Raw genomic sequence first — 22,920 nt, 5'->3', positions numbered from 1 at the left:
AGCATAGTGTATAGCTCGAATATATAAATGGACACAGTGGGAATGATTTTGCATGATTTGCAGAGGCAAAACACCGTATTGATATCAGTGGGGAATTTTGCTAGCTGGAGCACTGTAGGAACAGGTCCCATTAAATTCCTCGTGTGCTGCACAGCAATAGCAAATGGTTTTCGCATCAGCTGACTATCTGCAAACCTACTAGGGCAGGTCCTCCAGTTTTCCCTCCCCTGCACACCTCCACCAGCTAGTCCTAGAGATAATCAGAGATGGACTCAAGACACAAAACTTGGATCAAAGGTGAAAACGCTCCGAAGTTCAGAGGTGCTGTGACTCTGCGTATTATTAAAAATAGCAGCCCTCTCCAAAATGTGGAACCAGATCCAACTTTAGATTTCAACCTGTGTCCCCATTCCAAAGTGTATGAGTGTTCTGTGCCCAGACCTGGAGTTTCTAGTTCAAGGTCATCGCACCTATCAATAATAAACAGTTGCAAAGAAGAAGCACATCTTGGAGATTTTTAAGTCAAAATGCACACTGCTATATCCCCATAACTTCATACAATACCAGGAACAGTGTTCAGAGTTTGTCCAAGAAATACTAACTCTTTTTTTCTCTTGACAAAAGATTCCTCCTTAATTCTTCACATACATTAGAGAAATGGTGTTTATTAGTATAACATGATCATATTGTTTCACCGTAACCTCAAAAGAAGGAAAGTTTATGAAGGGAAAGAATAATTTATCAAGAACAGTTGTTCTTGAAGTAATTGTAAAAGTATCAGTTCCTAAGAACAAAATAGGTACACAGACAGTAAGCAATGTGGAAGTCTTGTCATGTATGCGTAACCTTCTGCCAGGTGGAGTTGGCAGCAACAAGGGCCATGTTCAGTATCTAGGGGTTCCTCTGAACAATACAAACAGAACCGGTTTGAGCCCCCACCCAGTACTCTGGGAACACTTAGCTCCACTCCTGGGTGCTTCTAAGAGGCAATACTTCCACACTCACAAGCATTGAGTCTGTTCATAACAAAAGAGAATGCTTAGTGAAAGGGAACCAAACATTAATTTGGGAAAACACCACAGTCACGTGCAAAGCGTATGATCATAAGCAAACCTGACCTCACAGCGCAGTGGGTAGTGTTCTTTGCCTCAGTTTCCCACTTTGTAGTGGGAAAGTCTGATGAACGACTGTCCATTTAGCACATCACTCCCTTCTCTCTCTGCTGCACCCCACTCACGGTTGGCTGCCCTTGATTAGTGAAGACCCAGAGTTCAGAGATGCATTCACGGGGTTCGCCCTCCACCCCGGGGAGGGAGAGGCCTCGAGCAATACCTCTGCAGCTGGCTCACCGCTGGCTCCTGTCCTCTGCCGCTGCTGCTCCTCTGCCACCGCTGGCCACTGTCTCTCTGCCGCTGTTAGTGCTGCTGCTTGCTGCTCCTGCGACATCACGTTCTGAGGTTCCACCACTTAACCCAGCTCTTAGTGATTTCAGCAGGTAGTGGGGAACTGCACAGCCAGTTTAGTGTTCTCTGTATTCACTGTCCTCACACAGGGCCTTAAGCTTAGCTCCTAGACCAGCTCAGCAGTGATGTCAGCTCTAGTAATTACCAACCACAAACAAGGACTCTCAATTGAGCCTAATCAGCTCTGTCATTAAGGCTATGTCTACACTACTGCGGTAAGTCGCCCTACGCTACACAACTCCAGCTACATGAATAACCTAGCTGGAGTCAACGTATCTTAGGTCAAGTTACCACGGAGTCTACACCATGAGGGGTCAATGGGAGAAATTGTCCCGTCGACTTACCTTACTCTTCTTATAAGTACAGAGGTCAACTGGAGAGTGATCTGCAGTCGATTTGGTGGGTCTTTACTAGACCTACTAAATGGACCATCAGTGGATCGATCTCAGAGCATCGATCCCCGCTGTAGTATAGACCTGCCCTAAGGTAGATCAAACAGTGTCTATGACTCCTTAGGCACAGTCCACACCACCAGGTAAGAACACCTGCCCCCACCCACTCTCATCTCCACTGGGATTTGGCATCCCTGCCCTCTGCTTAGCAAGTGAGGTTCACTTTAGGGTGCCCCCCTCATAAGCATAGTTCTACTCCCCTTTACTCAGACAATAAGGATAACAACATTTCACTACCCGGCATTCAAATACTAGAGTGATTTGTAACCCAAAGCCAGCCAAAACTGATCATTGTGGCAAAGCAGCTCCATCTGCTGCACACCTAGGCAAAGTCACCATGTCCATACAAACACAGTCTGCTCATGAAGTCTTTTCCCCAGCTTATCACTAGATGTGAGGGGACAGCTCATTCAGATCCTGCTTACATCTGTTTCCCAGGCATATCTCCTGTGCGATTCCAAAGAAGAAGTTGAATACATTGCATAGCTGCATGTGGGAAGGTAGCTTGGACATGGTGAAACATCATTTTTTGCCTATGAAACCAATGATCACTTATTCACAGCACTTATAATTGGGCTTCCTCCAGCAAAAAGAGCAGTAGTAACAATCATACACCACCATCCTGCAATAGCAAAAGGATGATACTCCATTTTCCCTTGATCTCACACAACATGCCCTTTCTTACTTCTTCATTTCACACTGACTATCCAAATATTTTATAATCAAAAAGAAAGAAGACGACAATGGCAGCAGCAAGATCAATGCACTACGCAGCACAAGTTCCTTGGGAATTATTGTGGGGTAGCAGATAAAAATATCCACTTTCTGTAAAGTGACTAAAATCTGCAATTATCCTGCACAGTCATCAGGCTCAACCTTGCTTCCACTGAAAACAAAGACAAAACTACCACTTAACTTAAGTGAGGGCAAGGATTGAGCTCAGTACACCTACCCAGTAAGTAATACACACCCATAATACCTGATTGGATGGGAGAACTACAGGAGGAGATGGTTAATCTGAGGAGCATCCGTGCATATGAAGAATTCATTAAAAATATGTATATGGAGACCTCCTAAGTTGAGGAAGCAATCCAGCTAGGGAGGACTGCTGTAGCAACACCAGGAAAGGAGGACAGGGCTCCTCCACAGGGAGGAAGCTTGCTGCTGGTTACTACTTTGGCAGGGTAACAAGCCTTGTGGATGGAGGGAAGCAGTAGATATATCTCAGCTTTAGTAAGGTTTTTGAAACGGTCTCATATGACTTTCTCAGAAACAAACTGAAGAAATATTGTCTAGAGCAGTGGTTCTCAAAGCTAGTCCGCCGCTTGTTCAGGGAAAGCCCCTGGCGTGCCGGACCGGTTTGTTTACCTGCCGTGTCCGCAGGTTCAGCCGATCGCGGCTCCCATTGGCCACAGTTCGCTGCTCCAGGCCAATGGGGGCTGCAGGAAAGGCGGCCAGCAAGTCCCTTGGCCTGCGCCACTTTCCGCAGCCCCCACTGGCTTGGAGCAGCGAACTGTGGCCAGTGGGAGCCGCGATCGGCCGAACCTGAGGACACGGCAGGTAGACAAACCGGTCCGGCGCACCAGGGGCTTTCCCTGAACAAACAGCGGACCGGCTTTGAGAACCACAGGTCTAGAGGAACCTACTATAAGATGGGTGCACAACTGGTTGGAAATGCATACTCAGACAGTAGTTAACCATGGTTCTCAATCAAGCTGGAAGAGTATATTGAGTGGGATCCTGCAGGGATCTGTCCTGGGTCCAGTTCTCGTCAATAAATTATTTGGATAATGCCATAGAGAGTACACTTAAAAAGTTTGTGAAAATATCTAACTGGGAAGGTTTGCAAGTGCTTTGGAGGACAGAATTTGAATTCAAAATTATCTTGACTGGACAAATGGTCTAAAGTAAATAGGATGAAATTCAATAAGGACAAATGCAAAGTACTACACTTCTCAAGGAATAATCCATTACACAAATACAAAAATGGCTGCCTAGGAAGGAGTACTGCGGGAAAGGACCTGGGGGTTATAATGGACCACAAACTAAATATGAGTCAACAGAATAATACTGTTGCAGAAAAAGAAAATATCATTCCAGGATGCATTAGCAGGACTGTTGTACCCAAGACACGAGAAAGAATTCTTCCACTCTACTCAGCACTAATAAGGTTTCAGCTGGAGTATTGTGTCCAGTTCTGGGCACCATACTTTGGGAAAGATGTCAACAAATTGGAGAAAGTCCAGAGGAGAGCAACAAAAATGATTAAAGGTCTAGAAAACATGACCGATGAGGAAAGATTGACAACCCTCGGTTTGTTTAGTCTGGAAAAGAGAAGACTGAGGGGGGACATGATAACAATCTTCAAGTATGTAAAAAGGTTGTTAGAAAGAGGAGGGTGATAAATTGTTCTCCTTAACCACTGAGGACAGGACAAGAAGTAATGGACTTAAATAGCAGCAAGAGAGATTTAGATTAGCCATTAGGAAAAACTTCCTAACTGTAAGGGCAGTTAAGCTCTGGAACAAATTCCCTAGCGATGTTGTGGAATCTTCATCATTAAAGGTTTTTAAGAACAGGTTAGACAAACACCTGTCAGGGATGGTCTAGATAATACTCAGTACTACTTCAGTCAGGGGGCTGGACTAGCTGACTTATCAAGGTCCCTTCCAGGTCTACATTTCTATGATTCTATTACACAGGGGTGTCCAATTAGCTAGGTGGCAAGAAAAGTCTACATTCAACAGGTTGTAGATAGATATAACCAAATGGCACTTTTCTCCCCATTCTCCCTGCTCTGTCACTGTCCTCCCTTTGTCACTCTCTACAATGTCTATCTCCCTCTTACACTAGCAACATGCTTTCTACGGCTCCCAACATAAAGAGAACAGGAGCCAAGATACACCTGCTGTCTTAACCCTGACAAGGCTGTGATGTCTCTGAAAGACTATATTTGTTCTGTGTTTGAAGTCAATGAGAGTGATACCAGTGTCTTCCACAGAAGTGAGTTGGGCCCATTAATTAGAGTATGGAGGGCCTAGTGTTAGTCTTCCAGCAATGATCTTAATTTGACCTTTTAACATGCCAGTAACCAATCTGGATACACATTTACACCAGAGCAAACACAGGTTTATCCAGAATGAAAAAATAAGTTAGACTGATGCACGCTGTCTGCAAGCCTGTTTTGTTTTGTTTGCATTTGGTATTAACTAAGCTTTAGAAAAAACCCTCTCAAAACTCAAAACAAAAATGGCCAATTTTTCCTATTGGAGTGAGTAATACAGATGCGGTATTAGTCTAGACTTTGAGTATCCTGGATTTGGTTGGTTTATTTTATAAACTGTAAAGTTACCTATTGCCAGGTTTTCCCCCCTCAATTTGTCATAAATACACTTATTTTACTGGCTGGAAGCAATACGGTATTCTGTTGTTCACCTGTTTCTAGCCTCCTCTATGATTGCAAAGCATTTGTAGGTGGATGATCAATTTCCAATTTATTGCTAATTTTACGTGGGTTTCACTGAATACCTTTGAACTGTTTAGATTTGATTGGGAAAACTGAAGAACACTTTTTTTTTTCAGCTTTCCCAAATAAATACTCTCATTCAAGTGTGTTGGAAGGGCTTCAGAATAATTCACCTTTCGAGCTTCCAATTTCTTCTTCTTCTTCTTCTTCTTCGTTGTTCTGACAAAAAGGTTTTGAAATTAAAAGAAACCTGAGGCACTAAAAACTAGAGTATTCGTGCCTATATTTAAAGGTAAAACCAAAAGGCCACATCTTTAACTGGTGTCACTCAGCAGCAGTGTGTCCTTAACTAAAATCAGAAGCAGTCTCTTGTGTTCATGAAGCTGTGCTGCTTTACATCACCTGAGGATCTGGTCCAAAATGTATTTGTTTTGACTGGTGTTCAACTCACATTTCAGATGGTGTGACAGCAATTTTTTTTAAACTTCCGTTATCAATCCATGCTTCATTGTGGTGTGGCTATTAGACAGCGTTTATGACTTCCTGGTGCCTTGTTCAAAGAATAAAGATTTCTCACCAGTAACTATATTGCATCAGGGTCTGTTAGTTTTATAGAGTTCTGCCAAGTCTATAATTTCTCTTGAAACTTTTCTGTCATATTGTCACAGGTCTCACATGTGTTTAAACAACTGGATGGAAAGTTTGCAAAGAACTCACCGAATATTTACTGATGGTTAAAAGCAAACCAAACATTTATGATCCACCATGTGTTTTGAGAGCTATACTCCAAAGTACAACTCCAATTATTTGATCTCTGGGTAAGTAAAACTCCGAGTACATCAAAGGCCCACCATATTCCTGAGAGCAATGCAAACTAAGCATTTCTCCCCTACTAATCAAAAAATCTGTCATCTCAATGAAAAACAAAAATGGAAAATTGGGATTGTCCTATATTTTTACTTCACATCTTTCAAACTATGAATAAAAAGTTTCATGCAAGAACGATTTTTATGTCACATCAGACCAATGCTGAGAAAAACACCTGATTTTTTTAAGACTTGAATTTTTATCTGAGCCACAAAAACACAAAATGTGTAGTGTTGGATCAGTTGATTGGTCCAGGTAGTCTGAATAGTATGCCTCCAGGTAACCACACATAATGCTTTGGATCTAAGCAAAATAAAAAACATAACACGCCTAGACAATTGTGCAATGTTGTACTTAGCAAAGGAGAGGTGCCTGGAGTGGGGGTGGATTCCCTTCCGATTGCTCAAAGGGATCAGATTCAAAGGAGAAAGTTATTAACGGCCAGCTTGTGACTGGTCATTAAAAGTATGTCTACACTGCAATTAGACACCCATGGTTGGCCCATGCCAGCTGACTCGGGTTCACAGCTTGAACTAAGGGGCTAACTGTGATGGAGACATTCAGGCGGGGTTCCAGCCAAGCCTGAACATCTTCCCTAAGAGGGCACACAAGGGGTCGGGAGGGTACATGGAGTCATGAACAGAGCCCCTCATACTGCCCAGAGTGCAAGGGCTAACTACCCCAAAAGGAGAAGAAAGGAGCTAGAGCCATGGCCCCCCCACCCATAAAACCCAGCAGTGCTGACCAGTCACAGGGAGGAGCACACACTTCCCTCCTTCAGTCTGTGGAGCTATGATGCATCCTGTAGGGCTCTGGAAGGCCTCCAGGAGGAGCAATGCCACCTCTAATGTGGGGCTGTGCTTATGAGGCTGAAGACCCAATCCTACTCCTATCAAAATTAATGGTAAAGAACCCATTGACTTCAATGGAAGTAGAATCAAGGCCTTAGGCTTCCAACTCTGAAAACCATCATGTCTTGCAGCTATAGTTTACCAAATAATGATGCCTCTAGGCCATTCTAAATCAGTGATTCTGGTGACTAAAAGAAACTTCCACATTTTTTCAAATGAGTTCCATAAATTTCAGCGGCAGACCTCTCTCCTAGTCCCATGTTATATTTCAGAGCTTCATGAAAACAAAACATAATTGCCACATAAAAGTTCAGATAAGTGACTGCCTCCTCTTCCTACCATAGAAGAGAGACAGGATTTGATGTTTAGGTGTGATGGTGGCGATTCCCTGTATGTTTTTATATGAGCATGTATACTTTTATTTTCTTCCATAAAATGTCAAAAGACTCAATCTAGCAGTTCTTATGCATGCAAAATAACCATTAACTTCAACAGCATATCCTCTTACTCTAAAAATGCATCTGAGTTTGTAAACTTTGACAACAGTTGAACAGAACAAAAGAATTTAAAGTTTCTTACCTCCCAACCATAACTGCGATCTTTCAGATTTGCCTGCTGCTCTCCCACATATGGCCCAAATTTTTCACCTACTTCAATCTTCCTTTTGGTCCATATTCCTAATCCTGCTCCAGGAACATTTGACTCTCGGAGCTCAAACTCTGAAGGAATGGGAATGTTATCGGGAATGTATATGGGAGCCTTGTAAGGAGACCCCTCCTTTGGTGTGAATGCTTCGCTGGATGTTGCTGGAGAAGATGGCTCTTGGACACTGAGGGACAGTTTACTAGCCTCTCCATCAGCCTCTGACATTTCCTCCAAAGGAACTTCAGGGAAGCTTTCATATAAACATTCATCACCTGAAAATGAATCCAAATGTTAGGGACTGTATTAAGCAAATGTGCTGAAGGGTTTTATACTTTAAACCCTTTTACCTTGTACATTAAGCAGAAAAGGCAGTTTGCTTGTTCTACAGCACCTTCATCAATGGCTCATACTGCAGTAGAGTTCCATCCTAAGGTGCTGCGCAATCTCTCTGTTGTGGAACTGTGTATGTTCAGCACCACTCAGAACCAGGCCAGAGGGCTCTTACCATCCAAAGTAGTTTGCACACTTGTACACGAGCACTGTCACCAGTGACTGAATTACATACACAGGTATATAATAAGCCCAGTTGCCCAATATGGTGTGCATATAGCACCTTAAACAATTTCCTCTTTGAAATTACTATTGAAAACTGGCAATTACAAATCACAAATGAAATCCCAGCCAAATAAAAATTGGGCAGGTTTTACTGGACTTTGTTTCACTAAGGGGACAATGGCTCAAATTCAATCTAAAATATGGAGAGAGAAAAATGTGGTGGCCTCAGATTAGTCTTTAGAAGGAAAGCTGTCCACCACGCAACTGTTGGACAGATCCTCAGCTGATGTAAATCAATCTAGCACCAATTACCTTAATGGAATTACAGCAAATTACACCTGCCAAGGATCTGGCCCCAAAAGTCACTACACAGGGGGCATGATTCAGCACAGCTCACATCATAATATTCAAGTAGTCCTTCCCCATGTCCAAAAAGTCAATTTTTCTTCTAAGAAAATTATTTAGGTCCTAGTTCAACAGGGCACTTAAGCACAGGGGGAACTTTAAGCACATGTTTTAGCACGGTCACACATTGAATGTTTTTCCACTGATAAAATGTCATCTGTCATGCCTTTATTACATATTACCTAACAATTTTATGTCTGCATTTTCAAGATTCTGCCACTTCTGACAACAAACATTGGGGCATAACAAATCATTTGAATACATCACCCCTGGCATGTACCAGATACTTCATCTGCAAGCAATATATTCACAGCCCTGAATTGTTTTTCTTCTTCTAATATGGAACTAACTGTGGCCACACAGACATCATAAGGAAGTTCAGCTACCCATTTCCCTACGCTTTGATTTGACAAATTTCATCTGAGCTCTAAATAATTGGACCCCCAATATCAACTAGTTTGTTTATCACTTTTCCTAAGGACTGTCCTTCAGAGGAGTGTAAAATCCCCTGATTAATTCAATCACTGGGATGATAGACAAATGCATAGAAGGATTTTTCACCGTTGTTTCTGTTTCAAAAGTCCTTTCTCTGAGAGCTCAGGTTGAGTGGAGTTCAGCAGGAATGGCTTGATCCTGAAGGCTGCTAAGGACTGATGAAAGAGTTGCTGAGAGGAAAAGTACTAGCATTCAACTCTAGCTGTTTGCTTAGCATCTGCACAAAGGCTGCTGATGGCTTTATACTACTCCCACTGATGTTCATGGCAAAACTCCCATGGATCAGGCCTATGACATCCTGCGCTGAGTAGAGAGGAAGATAGGCCATGAGAGGGACAGGAATTAAGGTGTGGTCAGAGTGCAATGGTTAACTTCAGTCCTGTGCATTAAAATGACCTGCCTACCATGATGATATTTCTGTTGCACCTTCAAGTGCCACTTTGCCTAAGCATGCAGAAAAGCTGAGTTTAGGAGAAAGCAAGAGCAGAGGTGGTTATGAACCACAGTCACAGAAACGTCTCCAAAGTTCCCATGAAGCTGTGTCACTCAGAGTGCTGCTCAATGATCCATGGCATCTGCACATGGCTTATGAGCTATGGCAAGGATTTTCAAAGAGGCCTGAGGGAGTTAGGCAACCAAATCCCCTGAATTTCCCTAAGATACGGATACCTAACTCCCTTGGGGCTCCTCTGTCAGTTTGTTGCTCCCCCACTTCACAGTTAAATACTACATTCCTACCCCTCAGGCTCCCTCTTCAAACCGACCCACTCTGCTTTCCTCCACACCAGTTCCCACCTTCAATCTGAGTATCCCAAAACTCCTTCCTTCTACAGCACATAGGAGCAGTTCACGCAATTCACTCTGCATAAATGAACTCAACATCCTTCATTCCATCCTTCCCAACTTTTGGCCCTGTTACAAAGCACCCTGTCTAGTCACTCCATAAATGGCTCAGCACTGCTCTCACACAGGTCCCAACCACACCCCTGAAAGACAGAGCCTTTAAACCCTAGCAAGTATTGCACTGCAGATGTGCCATACTCAACTTCTCTCCTCCAGAGTGTGTTTGCTGCACTCCAGTTAAATTTCTCTTTCAGTCTCAAAAAAGGCTAAAACCATTCATACCTCTGGTCAAACTGATCTACAGCCTTAAATGTATGGAGCCAGATCCTCAGCTGCTGTCCATTGGCCAATGGAGATATACTAATGGTACAATTCCATTTTTACTCTGCTCTGGTCACACCTGTAACCCCCTTCAGTGTCCAGCAATTGCACCCAATGCATAATTTAAAACAAGTTGATTTTACATTTTAAATCCCGTGGTGATGAATTGCACATGTGTGCCCTTCTGCCTAAAAGCAGTGTCTGAACTGAATGCCAGGTCATCATTCTGCTTACAAGGGCAATACAGTCTAAGAAAAATATAAAAACAAACACTTAAAAAACCAAAAAGCTGAATTATACCTTCCAGACATTTGAAAACCATTTTTAAAAAATCACTTAGATCAGTGCTCCATTTACACCAGCTGAGGGCCTGGCCCAGAGTGTCAGATAATGTGGGGCCTCATTCTGCTCAAACTTAAAACAATGTAAATCGGAAGTTACTTCACTGATATAAAACTGCTGTGAGATCAGAATTAGGCCCCAGGGTCTGTGCTTCCAAGTACAATTGTCTATATAAATAGCCAACCACTCACACATATAGTGCTGCAATTTGGAATTTCAAGCAGGACTCCTTAAGATCAAATAACTCTCCCCATTAGAAATGGGATGAAGTCACTGAGACCTCTGATAGGGAAATAGAAAAGATTAGGTAATACAGAAGACATTTCCCGCCATCAAATTCCTTGCTGCTGTTTTGCAATAAAAACATGAAAAAAGCTTCAAAGGAAACCCTGTAGGAAAGGTTAATTGCTACTAAAAGACCAGGGTGGACACCAGCGTTTGCACTTTCTGCTCCAACTTGCATGCCATCAGGAAACAGTACATGTGGCTGCAGGCTGGGGATGTGCCTGATGAAGCCAGGAGACATCCATGTGCCAAAGTTGACACCACAGCCCTAACCTCTCTGGGACCTGGGAGAGTAACCTGGGGTTACTTTAAACAGCATGCTGGGCTTCTGTGTGGAACAGGGAGGAGGGGCTGGATTTCCTTCCACTTGGACATATGTTTAGTAGTTTAGCACGCTCTTCCCTTCCAAGGGCAATTAAATAATGGGATATAGCATGTGTAAGAGCCAGGGAAGCTGATGCAGCTACAGCTACTTTGCCTTCAGCTGCAACAGCTGGTGAGTCGAATGCTCGGGGTGCACAAGGCAGAGGCAGGAGTGCAGTCAGAAATGCAGTGCAAGGACATTGCGTGGAGCTGTGCCCAGGATGGCAGTGGTTAAAAAAAAAGAAGCAGGTCAACCATCCTAAACTAAACTCCATATTCTCCAAATGAGAAATGGGTAAAATCCATTGACCCTCGACTACACTATTGGCTGTGCCTTTCTATGGCTTGAACGTCACTTGATCATATGCAGATGACAAACAGGCATAGTGGTGCATTACATGCATTAATACTAGGGATGGGCCAAACCAAAGCTCAGGGTACAAAAACAATGAAGGGATCAAAATCTGGATCCTGATCTTGATGTTCCAACTCATTTCTAATTAATAAAGTCAAGCAAATATCACTGTTTTTCTTTCTCCTTTTCTCAGTCTATGGGACCTTTCTCACTTCAGCCCGTTTCTGCTGTGGGATGCATACACACAAAGCTCCCACTGACCTCCACAGTTACTAGCACACAACTCACACTCTGATCTTGGAGGCCCGCTTGTCACACATCAGAAGTTTGGAGTTCTGCTTGTATTTTTGAACATGTGTGACAGGAGCCTTTAATACATTGTCACTTTATTAAGGTCTTCTTGGGTACAACTAAGGATAAGCGATTTAGTCATCTCCCTGAGAAAAGCCAGGATGGGCCTGGATGGGCCATGGAAGAATATTTTCAAATGGCACTCCAAGGATATAGACTGGGAACTCTGATGTGACCAGAGTCCTTCCATATTTGTTTGACCCAACATTTCTGTCCAGCTCAGGCAATACTACAGTAATTATTTGTAAGTGTATCTGAAACAAAGCAGGCATTTCCTATACAAATGGGACACCTTTATCTAAATTACTGTTTAAACAGGTATTTAAGAAAGGACTGTCACAGGCAGGAACTGGTTGATTACAAAACACATTAGTTTAGCTCTAGAGTGGAGGTGGTCAGGAAAAGTTGCAAATTAGCAGTTGGCAACCTGGGAGTTTCAGGAGCTGTGTTAGGACACATATGAGCCAAGTGGGAGGCATCAGACAGCCTCTGTGCCCAATGAGATATAGTTTAGCAGTAGTCTCCTCTATGTCTTTTAGTGGAAAGTCAGATAAAGATCCTTGCCTTTAGGAACAGTCCTCTGGATGTGAGGGTCCGGGCTGATATCTTCAGACATGAAAGAGCCACTGACCAAGAACTACATTATTCCATATGAAAATATTATCAGCACACATACTGAAAGTGGTTTATGCCACTCATTATCCACAGAACTGTTCAGCAGAACTGGATATAATCCTTGTTATTTATTAACAACTGTATTGTGGCCTCAAGCTTTTAACCAGGAATCAGGACCCCATTGTGCTAGGCACTGTACATACACAACAAACAGATAGTCCCTGCCCCGAAGAGTTTACAGTCTGAGTAGAATGTAGACATGCAGTGTTGTAGCTGTGTTGGTCCCAGGATATTAGAGAGAAAAGGTGGGTGAGGTAATATCTTTTATTGGACCAACTTCTGTTGGTGACCTGAAGAAGAGCTCTGTGTAAGCCTGAAAGCTTGCCTCTCCCACCCACAGAAGCCGGTCCAATAAAAGATATTACCTCACCCACTTTGTCTCTCTAGAATGCAGATAATAATTCCCAGTTAGTTGGAGTTCACAAAAATGGGATATTACCACTGATTAGATTATTGACTGTTATTTGTGACTAAATTGTGATTGCAGTTCCAATTTTGCATTCTAAGACATAGTTCGTGGTTATCGCTGTCGGGGTTTTTTGTTTATTTTAAGCAGGGTCACCTCTGAGTACTAACAAGCCATTGTTAATGGAACCGTATTTTAGGTCCCCGTGTGTAGCCGGCTTAATTCACTTATGCACATAAACTGGAAGTCACTGATTGTTTATTATATATAAACATAGGTTGGTGGCCCTTTGCAGAGGTACTGGGCCTGATTCTGATTTCACATACGCTGCTGTAAGTCAACAGTAAGTGCATGGCCTTCCACGGAGGTATACCATTGTAAATCGGGTATAATTATGAGAACAATCCGGCTCATACTTCTGTTTTGTCTTTAAAATGACACCATAAATTTTACAATCACCGAAATATTTCCTTCCTAGTGTTACAAATAACATCTAAGGCTGTTCTGTTTGAAAATACGTTTCTCTATTTTTTTTCAGTTTATTTCTTTTGTACATCTGACAACACTTTCTGTCCAGGCATGCTCACTGTTTCACTAAAGTTGCCCCTGATGTTTGCATAGGTCTGTCACTCCACAACAAAAGAAAAGAAAACATTTTAAAAATAGGAAGTGTAGTTGTAAAACCACAAACACTGTCAGCAGGAATAAGGGGCACATGTTATATTTGAAGCTACTTTTAAATCATGACCTAAGAATGACCTTGAGCGGATCACTGCGGACTACGTGGCTCTGGGAAGAAGGATAAAGGAGTTGGAGGCGCAAGTGGTGTTCTCGTCCATCCTCCCCGTGGAAGGAAAAGGCCTGGGTAGGGACCGTCGAATCGTGGAAGTCAACGAATGGCTACGCAGGTGGTGTCGGAGAGAAGGCTTTGGATTCTTTGACCATGGGATGGTGTTCCATGAAGGAGGAGTGCTGGGCAGAGACGGGCTCCATCTTACGAAGAGAGGGAAGAGCATCTTTGCCAGCAGGCTGGCTAACCTAGTGAGGAGGGCTTTAAACTAGGTTCACCGGGGGAAGGAGACCAAAGCCCTAAGGTAAGTGGGAAAGCGGGATACTGGGAGGAAGCTCAGGCAGGAATGTCTGTGAGGGGAGGGCTCCTGCCTCATACTGAGAATGAGGGGCGATCAACAGGTTATCTCAAGTGCTTATATACAAATGCACAAAGCCTTGGAAACAAGCAGGGAGAACTGGAGGTCCTGGTGATGTCAAGGAACTATGACGTGATTGGAATAACAGAGACTTGGTGGGATAACTCACATGACTGGAGTACTGTCATGGATGGTTATAAACTGTTCAGGAAGGACAGGCAGGGCAGAAAAGGTGGGGGAGTAGCACTGTATGTAAGGGAGCAGTATGACTGCTCAGAGCTCCGGTACGAAACTGTAGAAAAACCTGAGTGTCTCTGGATTAAGTTTAGAAGTGTGTGCAACAAGAGTGATGTAGTGGTGGGAGTCTGCTATAGACCACCGGACCAGGGGGATGAGGTAGATGAGGCTTTCTTCCGGCAGCTCACGGAAGCTACTAGATCGCATGCCCTGATTCTCATGGGTGACTTTAATTTTTCTGATATCTGCTGGGAGAGCAATACAGCGGTGCATAGACAATCCAGGAAGTTTTTGGAAAGCGTAGGGGACAATTTCCTGGCGCAAGTGCTAGAGGAGCCAACTAGGGGGGGCGCTTTTCTTGACCTGCTGCTCACAAACCGGGTAGAATTAGTGGGGGAAGCAAAAGTGGATGGGAATCTGGGAGGCAGTGACCATGAGTTGGTTGAGTTCAGGATCCTGACGCAGGGAAGAAAGGTAAGCAGCAGGATACGGACCCTGGACTTCAGGAAAGCAGACTTTGACTCCCTCAGGGAACGGATGGCCAGGATCCCCTGGGGGACTAACTTGAAGGGGAAAGGAGTCCAGGAGAGCTGGCTGTATTTCAAGGAATCCCTGTTGAGGTTACAGGGACAAACCATCCCAATGAGTCGAAAGAATAGTAAATATGGCAGGCGACCAGCTTGGCTTAATGGTGAAATCCTAGCGGATCTTAAACATAAAAAAGAAGCTGACAAGAAGTGTAAGGTTGGACATATGACCAGGGAAGAGTATAAAAATATTGCTCGGGCATGTAGGAATGATATCAGGAGGGCCAAATCGCACCTGGAGCTGCAGCTAGCAAGAGATGTCAAAAGTAACAAGAAGGGTTTCTTCAGGTATGTTGGCAACAAGAAGAAAGCCAAGGAAAGTGTGGGCCCCTTACTGAATGAGGGAGGCAACCTAGTGACAGAGGATGTGGAAAAAGCTAATGTATTCAATGCTTTTTTTGCCTCTGTCTTCACTAACAAGGTCAGCTCCCAGACTGCTGCGCTGGGCATCACAAAATGGGGAAGAGATGGCCAGCCCTCTGTGGAGATAGAGGTGGTTAGGGACTATTTAGAAAAGCTGGACGTGCACAAGTCCATGGGGCCGGATGAGTTGCATCCGAGAGTGCTGAAGGAATTGGCGGCTGTGATTGCAGAGCCATTGGCCATTATCTTTGAAAACTCGTGGCGAACGGGGGAAGTCCCGGATGACTGGAAAAAGGCTAATGTAGTGCCAATCTTTAAAAAAGGGAAGAAAGAGGATCCTGGGAACTACAGGCCAGTCAGCCTCACCTCAGTCCCTGGAAAAATCATGGAGCAGGTCCTCAAAGAATCAATCCTGATGCACTTGCATGAGAGGAAAGTGATCAGGAACAGCCAGCATGGATTCACCAAGGGAAGGTCATGCCTGACTAATCTAATCGCCTTTTATGATGAGATTACTGGTTCTGTGGATGAAGGGAAAGCAGTGGATGTATTGTTTCTTGACTTTAGCAAAGCTTTTGACACGGACTCCCACAGTATTCTTGTCAGCAAGTTAAGGAAGTATGGGCTGGATGAATGCACTATAAGGTGGGTAGAAAGCTGGCTAGATTGTCGGGCTCAATGGGTAGTGATCAATGGCTCCATGTCTAGTTGGCAGCCGGTATCAAGTGGAGTGCCCCAAGGGTCGGTCCTGGGGCCGGTTTTGTTCAATATCTTCATAAATGATCTGGAGGATGGTGTGGATTGCACTCTCAGCAAATTTGCGGATGATACTAAACTGGGAGGAGTGGTAGATACGCTGGAGGGGAGGGATAGGATACAGAAGGACCTAGACAAATTGGAGGATTGGGCCAAAAGAAATCTGATGAGGTTCAATAAGGATAAGTGCAGGGTCCTGCACTTAGGATGGAAGAATCCAATGCACCGCTACAGACTAGGGACCGAATGGCTAGGCAGCAGTTCTGCAGAAAAGGACCTAGGGGTGACAGTGGACGAGAAGCTGGATATGAGTCAGCAGTGTGCCCTTGTTGCCAAGAAGGCCAATGGCATTTGGGGATGTATAAGTAGGGGCATAGCGAGCAGATCGAGGGACGTGATCGTTCCCCTCTATTCGATATTGGTGAGGCCTCATCTGGAGTACTGTGTCCAGTTTTGGGCCCCACACTACAAGAAGGATGTGGATAAATTGGAGAGAGTCCAGCGAAGGGCAACAAAAATGATTAGGGGTCTAGAACACATGACTTATGAGGAGAGGCTGAGGGAGCTGGGATTGTTTAGCCTGCAGAAGAGAAGAATGAGGGGGGATTTGATAGCTGCTTTCAACTACCTGAAAGGGGGTTCCAAAGAGGATGGCTCTAGACTGTTCTCAATGGTAGCAGATGACAGAACGAGGAGTAATGGTCTCAAGTTGCAGTGGGGGAGGTTTAGATTGGATATTAGGAAAAACTTTTTCACTAAGAGGGTGGTGAAACACTGGAATGCGTTACCTAGGGAGGTGGTGGAATCTCCTTCCTTAGAGGTTTTTAAGGTCAGGCTTGACAAAGCCCTGGCTGGGATGATTTAACTGGGAATTGGTCCTGCTTCGAGCAGGGGGTTGGACTAGATGACCTTCAGGGGTCCCTTCCAACCCTGATATTCTATGATTCTATGATTCTATGATCATAGTTTAATCTGAATTGGTGAAAGAAAAAACTATTTTTCCATAGTCTTCAAATATATTGCTGTTTTATATATATATATATATTTGTATTATTTGACCCTAACACAAATGTAAAAAGCAAATGAAGTACTGAATATTTTCTAAGGGCCTGGTTCTGCATTCCTTACCAATATTGAGTGGTATTTATGTGAATAGTACTATGAAATTCTATGCAACTATTTGCATGCGTAAGTGCTACTCAGGATGAATAAGGGGTGCAGAATTGGAGCCTAACCTTCTATTAGATAGAGTTTGTTATATATTGTCACATGTTAGGCCACAGGGGCAGATTCTGATCTCAGTTACACTGGTATAAATCCAGAATAATTACTTTAGACTTACCATCAATTTATAAATTAAGCCAATGTCTGCCCTGTTGTTAACTGAAGTCCAGAGAATTTCTTCAGATTGGCATTAATGTAACAAAGAAAACAAAATTTGGTCCACAGATTTTAGCATTCCTGTTATACGAGTTATCTATGTATTATGAAGCAAGATTATAAACTGCTTTTTCACAACTGATTTGACGCAGCCACACTTTCCCCTTTGTTGCTACACAACAGAAAGCCATTCTGGCACCAATAACCTCCAACATAAAGAAAATAATTATGCACGTCCCTCAGAAGAGGGAGTTGTAGTTACAGATTGCAGATACAAAGGAATGTGAAAACAGCAATATAAAAGCACACAAAGTTAACCATGAATTTGGTTTTATTTCATACTTGAAGAGTACAGAAATCAACTTCTTTTTCATGTCCTCCACTATGGCTTTTATTATACGTATTAAAATGTGCTTTGTTCTTACAAGAATAAATAGGGGAAGAGAAATAGTGACTTCTGATTCTTCAAGGGTCAGTGTAGGGAAGGTTTATGTCTTTGAATAACTTCAGACTATGTCTCATTCCAAAATAATTGTAATTAAAACATAATGTGAATAATTCAAAAGGATCCAGTTTTCAGAGTTCCCCAGCATATGAAAAAAAACTTCACATTGAGTTTCCTTACATTTGCCATATTTTACCTGAGGAAAACATGAAAATCAGTACATTAGAGAGACATATGAGTTACTGAAGGAAGAATTAGTATAAAACTTTGAGTGCTTTGGCGAAAAACGTTTATAGAAAAACAAGGTTTCAGAGTAGCAGCCGTGTTAGTCTGTATTCACAAAAAGAAAAGGAGGACTTGTGGCACCTGAGAGACTAACAAATTTATTTGAGCATAAGCTTTCATGAGCTACAGCTCACTTCATCGGATGCACTCAGTGGAAAATACAGTGGGGAGATTTATATACATAGAGAACATGAAACAATGGGTGTTACCATACACACTGTAACGAGAGTGATCACTTAAGGTGAGCTATTACCAGCAGGAGAGCGGGGGGGGGGGGCAGGGGAAGGGGGACCTTTTGTAGTGATAATCAAGGTGGGCTATTTCCAGCAGTTGACAAGAATGTGATTAGGCACCACAACAGAACCACTAACCCAGGAACCTATCCTTGCAACAAAGCCCGTTGCCAACTGTGTCCACATATCTATTCAGGGGACACCATCATAGGGCCTAATAACATCAGCCACACTATCAGAGGCTCGTTCACCTGCACATCCACCAATGTGATATATGCCATCATGTGCCTGCAATGCCCCTCTGCCACGTACATTGGTCAAACTCGACAGTCTTTACGTAAAAGAATAAATGGACACAAATCAGACGTCAAGAACTATAACATTCAAAAACCAGTCAGAGAACACTTCAATCTCTTTGGTCACTCGATTATAGACCTAAAAGTTGCAATTCTTCAATAAAAAAACTTCAAAAACAGACTCTAATGAGAGACTGCTGAATTGGAACTAATTTGCAAACTGGATACAATTAACTTAGGGTTGACTAGAGACTGGGAGTGGATGGGTCATTACACAAAGTAAAACTATTTCCCCTTGTTTATCCCCCACCCCACCCCCCACTGTTCCTCAGACCTTGTCAACTGCTGGAAATGGCCCACCTTGATTATCACTACAAAAGTCCCCCCTCCCCCCACCCACTCTACTGCTGGTAATAGCTCACCTTAAGTGATCACTCTCGTTACAGTGTGTATGGTAACACCCATTGTTTCATGTTCTCTGTGTATATAAATCTCCCCACTGTATTTTCCACTAAATGCATCCGATGAAGTGAGCTGTAGCTCACGAAAGCTTATGCTCAAATAAATTTGTTAGTCTCTAAGGTGCCACAAGTCCTCCTTTTCTTATAGGAAAACAAGAAACTCAAGAGCAATTGTAGTTTGAGAGAAGACAATTTCAACATCGCTAAATGGTGGTACTAGACTAGTAGTTAATACAATGTCACAATATGTTAACTGCATCGGGAACTATACACTGTTTCTGGAAATTGTCAATATCAGCTTGTACAATAACTAGTAGCATTTGGTGCTCTGTGAAGTGTTGCTCAAGTCTAATTGAGTAACACAGTCTAAGGCATTTGATGTGCACCAGACACTGTCTCTTAATTAGGATCCAGTACTGAAAGACTATGGGTCAAATTCTACTTTCATTTATATGGGTACAGCTCTCCTTGATGTCAGTGGAAGTTGCACCTGTATAACTGAGAAGCAAAACCTGGCCCTATGTGTTTCTGCACATTTTCCATATAAATTACTATATTACATGCAGCAACAAAGAATTATAAATATTTGCTGGCAAAAACTGAATTTATTTACAAGTTGAATCTAATTTTATTTATAGCTCCAGTACAACCATCTTTGGTAGAAATATTTATGTTATCTGTACTTCTGGTCTGCTAGCGTCTACTGCAATCATAAACACTGTTGAAAAATTATTTGCAGTTAGCAGGGTTTAAACTACCCATTATATCACCAGCTAGTGCCTGTAAACTGTGGTGCTGGATGATAAAGTTTTCCTCAATGGAATAAATATATATTTGACTTTCAAAATCTTTGCTGAGATACATACAGGGGAGGGAGGCAAGTAAGGGAACAGGGAAATGCCACCTGCCAGATTGGTATGTTATGGGGTAGATCCTCAGCTAGTGTAAATCAATCAGGATACAACGTTTCACACCAGGTGAATGGATGTATGCCCATATGTATGGAACCTCTCTCTTAAATGAATGATCGCTCAATTTATTGAGCTCAGTGAAATATTAAAATTGAATGAAGCTGCTATAGTTAATATATACTAATTAGCCTCAATGACTATACTCATTATATGTATCAGGTTCAGAAAAAAAAGTCTGCTGTGAAATTTTAAGCATTAGGTACAGGCCTCAGTTGGAGGCAGGATAATGGACTTGATAGACCATTATTTTGATCCATAATGTTTTGATCACTGTTTGATTGTCATAGTGATAAAAAACAGTATGTATAGTCTCACATAAATTACTTAAGCTGTTATTCTGCTGAAAATTAACATGTTCAGTTGAAAACTAAGGAAAGGACCCTTTCATTTGAACTGATGAAATACAACATCAATATGTGACTTTAATTTCTCTGTCCAACCGAGTAAACTGGGGATAAAATTTAAGTAAATCTCTTATCTTCAATGAGATATAAACAATAATGCACTAGAACAGAAAACTAGTGCTGCAAAACAATACTTTTAACTCAAAATGATTACTTAAATCTACAGTTATATAATCCACATGAATGAAACTTTATCTCAGTGTAATAAATCAGTGTAACTTAATTTTTTTTCTTTAACACTCATTAGTACATCTCTTCCGTTTTAAACTGAGATGTGTAACAAAGTAGCATTGGAAATCACATGCGTCTTTCCAACGGAAAACAGTAATAAAAGAAGACTATTCCACCAAATTATAATGAAGACAGATAACAGAGTGAATTATAAAACAAGGTTATAGATAGAGACTGAGCTTTGTGGAGGTAATGACTTTTAATTGGATTGAGTTTATCATATTTTCAAAGGTACAGCAAAACCAGAAGAAAGGATTAGAATTATTTCCACGTTTCATTATTTGGCATAATGAGAAAACAGAGGGAGGTCCACAACCCTGATGCGTATGGTAAGCCACAGGAGATGTTTAACATGTCAGTATCTGGTAGTGTATGGTTCTAAGACGCAAATGCATTTGCTCCATTATAATGCAGCAAAGTGTAATCACTTGAAAAAAAATGCCAGGTCATGCAGTTTTGTTAGGCAAGGGCATTAAGAATAAAAAAGGAGTTTAACCCCTTGCTGCCAACAGTCACCACAGTCCTAGCCCATGAGTACTAATACATTTGCTTTTAGGAGTTGAGCAAGTCTCACTCTAAGCTCCAAGGAGTTAATGGAAATGATTGGTCAAGGGTCAGCAATCTGAGTAAGTTAATGTTCTAGTTACCAAAAAAAAAAAACGTGTTTCCACTTGCCCACATAGGTGAGATTCTCTTCTCACTTACACCAGAGTGCAAACCCATCGATTTCATTGAAGGGACACCACAGAAACTTCAAAGGGAATATGGCCCATACTGCCTGACTCACAAAAGGCCATGCAAGCCATATGTTTAAACTCCCTTGGAGTCAAGGTGGAAAATGTTACAAGTACTAAAGTCATGTCAAGCTCATTGTCTTCTATTGAAGGGATTGATTCTGTACAGTTCAGGTGAAGAGTTTTGTACAAATAAGCACATGGTAAAAAAGGGATGAGAGCAAGGGAACAGAGGCCCTAATTAATGAGGTAGAAAGTCCTAGGAATAAGGGACAAGGGGATGGAAGAAAGCATGAAAACAGAAGTTGGGGAAAAACACAAAAGGATTATTAAGAAGAGCAGTCCAGGTAGAGCATAGACAGTGTAAAGCAGGAGGAAATGAGATCTGAGATAATGATGACCAGATAAGGCTCCATGCACATGGCAGATTTGTTGACAGCGGGGATGGTGGGGGGGCTTTGAGAGTGTGTGAAATACTGTGTATGGATTGGAATTTACAGAGTTATGAGACATTCTATTTCTTTATTAATATTTTAAAAACAAACTTCTCATGGAAATATAGAAAAACCGACAAAGTAAAAATGCATATTCACCCACTATTCTATCCTAATTCTATACAGGTTCTTATACTGCACTCTTCACCATAGTATCTGAGCTCCTTCAGGTAGTGGACTATTGTGGACTCATTGCCATGACTATAAAATAAAAGGGAGCTTGGGGAGATTTTTTTGTTTGTTTGTTTTTTAAATGCTTAAGATCAGTAATTACCTACTTTTATTATTGTTGTTGAATCCCTAGGGTTGGACCCAGGCAAAATATGTCACAAGTACCAGTCAGAGTGGTATGCACCCACCTTTTATTTGCCTAGAGGGAGGTTCTGCAGGTGTCTGCTAAATGCTGCAGGAATTCACCTTCAGAGCTCCCCTAGACATGTAGCATCCACAGTCTCCTAAACCTACAGCAGTGTGAGTGGGAAGATGTGCTTACCATCCCTCACATACCTGTTTGTGCAGTATATCCAGGCATAAAGTGTTAATAGTTCACAGTGTTTACTCGGGATAAATTAGCTACAACACAATGGCAACCGACGCTGTTGTACAACCAAATAGACAGCTTTTTAATTATGTTATTACACTGAGAGAGTCTTAATTATATTTGGGTGTCACTGTGATACAATGTAGTTAAGTCCTTGAAACCCTAATGGAGACAACGGTAACCAATACACTTCCAATAGCCGTACCTCTGCAAG

General features: G+C 42.3%; 1 protein-coding gene across 8 annotated transcripts in view; it reads right to left on the bottom strand.

Annotated features, from left to right (window-relative positions):
* Positions 1-22,920, bottom strand: part of MECOM (MDS1 and EVI1 complex locus) — a 451,412-nt gene that overhangs the window by 243,704 nt on the left and 184,788 nt on the right. For all 8 annotated transcript variants that reach the window (XM_075132127.1, XM_075132126.1, XM_075132124.1 and 5 more), the window contains exon 2: positions 7,679-8,016. In XM_075132127.1, coding sequence (XP_074988228.1) covers positions 7,679-8,016 — 338 coding nt within the window. The remainder of the gene's footprint in view (positions 1-7,678; positions 8,017-22,920) is intronic.

This window comes from Caretta caretta, chromosome 9, assembly GCF_965140235.1.
Source record: "Caretta caretta isolate rCarCar2 chromosome 9, rCarCar1.hap1, whole genome shotgun sequence".
Classification (NCBI taxonomy): Eukaryota; Metazoa; Chordata; order Testudines; family Cheloniidae; genus Caretta; species Caretta caretta.
Note: the sequence above shows the minus strand (reverse complement) of the source record. Positions and strands in the feature narration are given on the sequence as shown.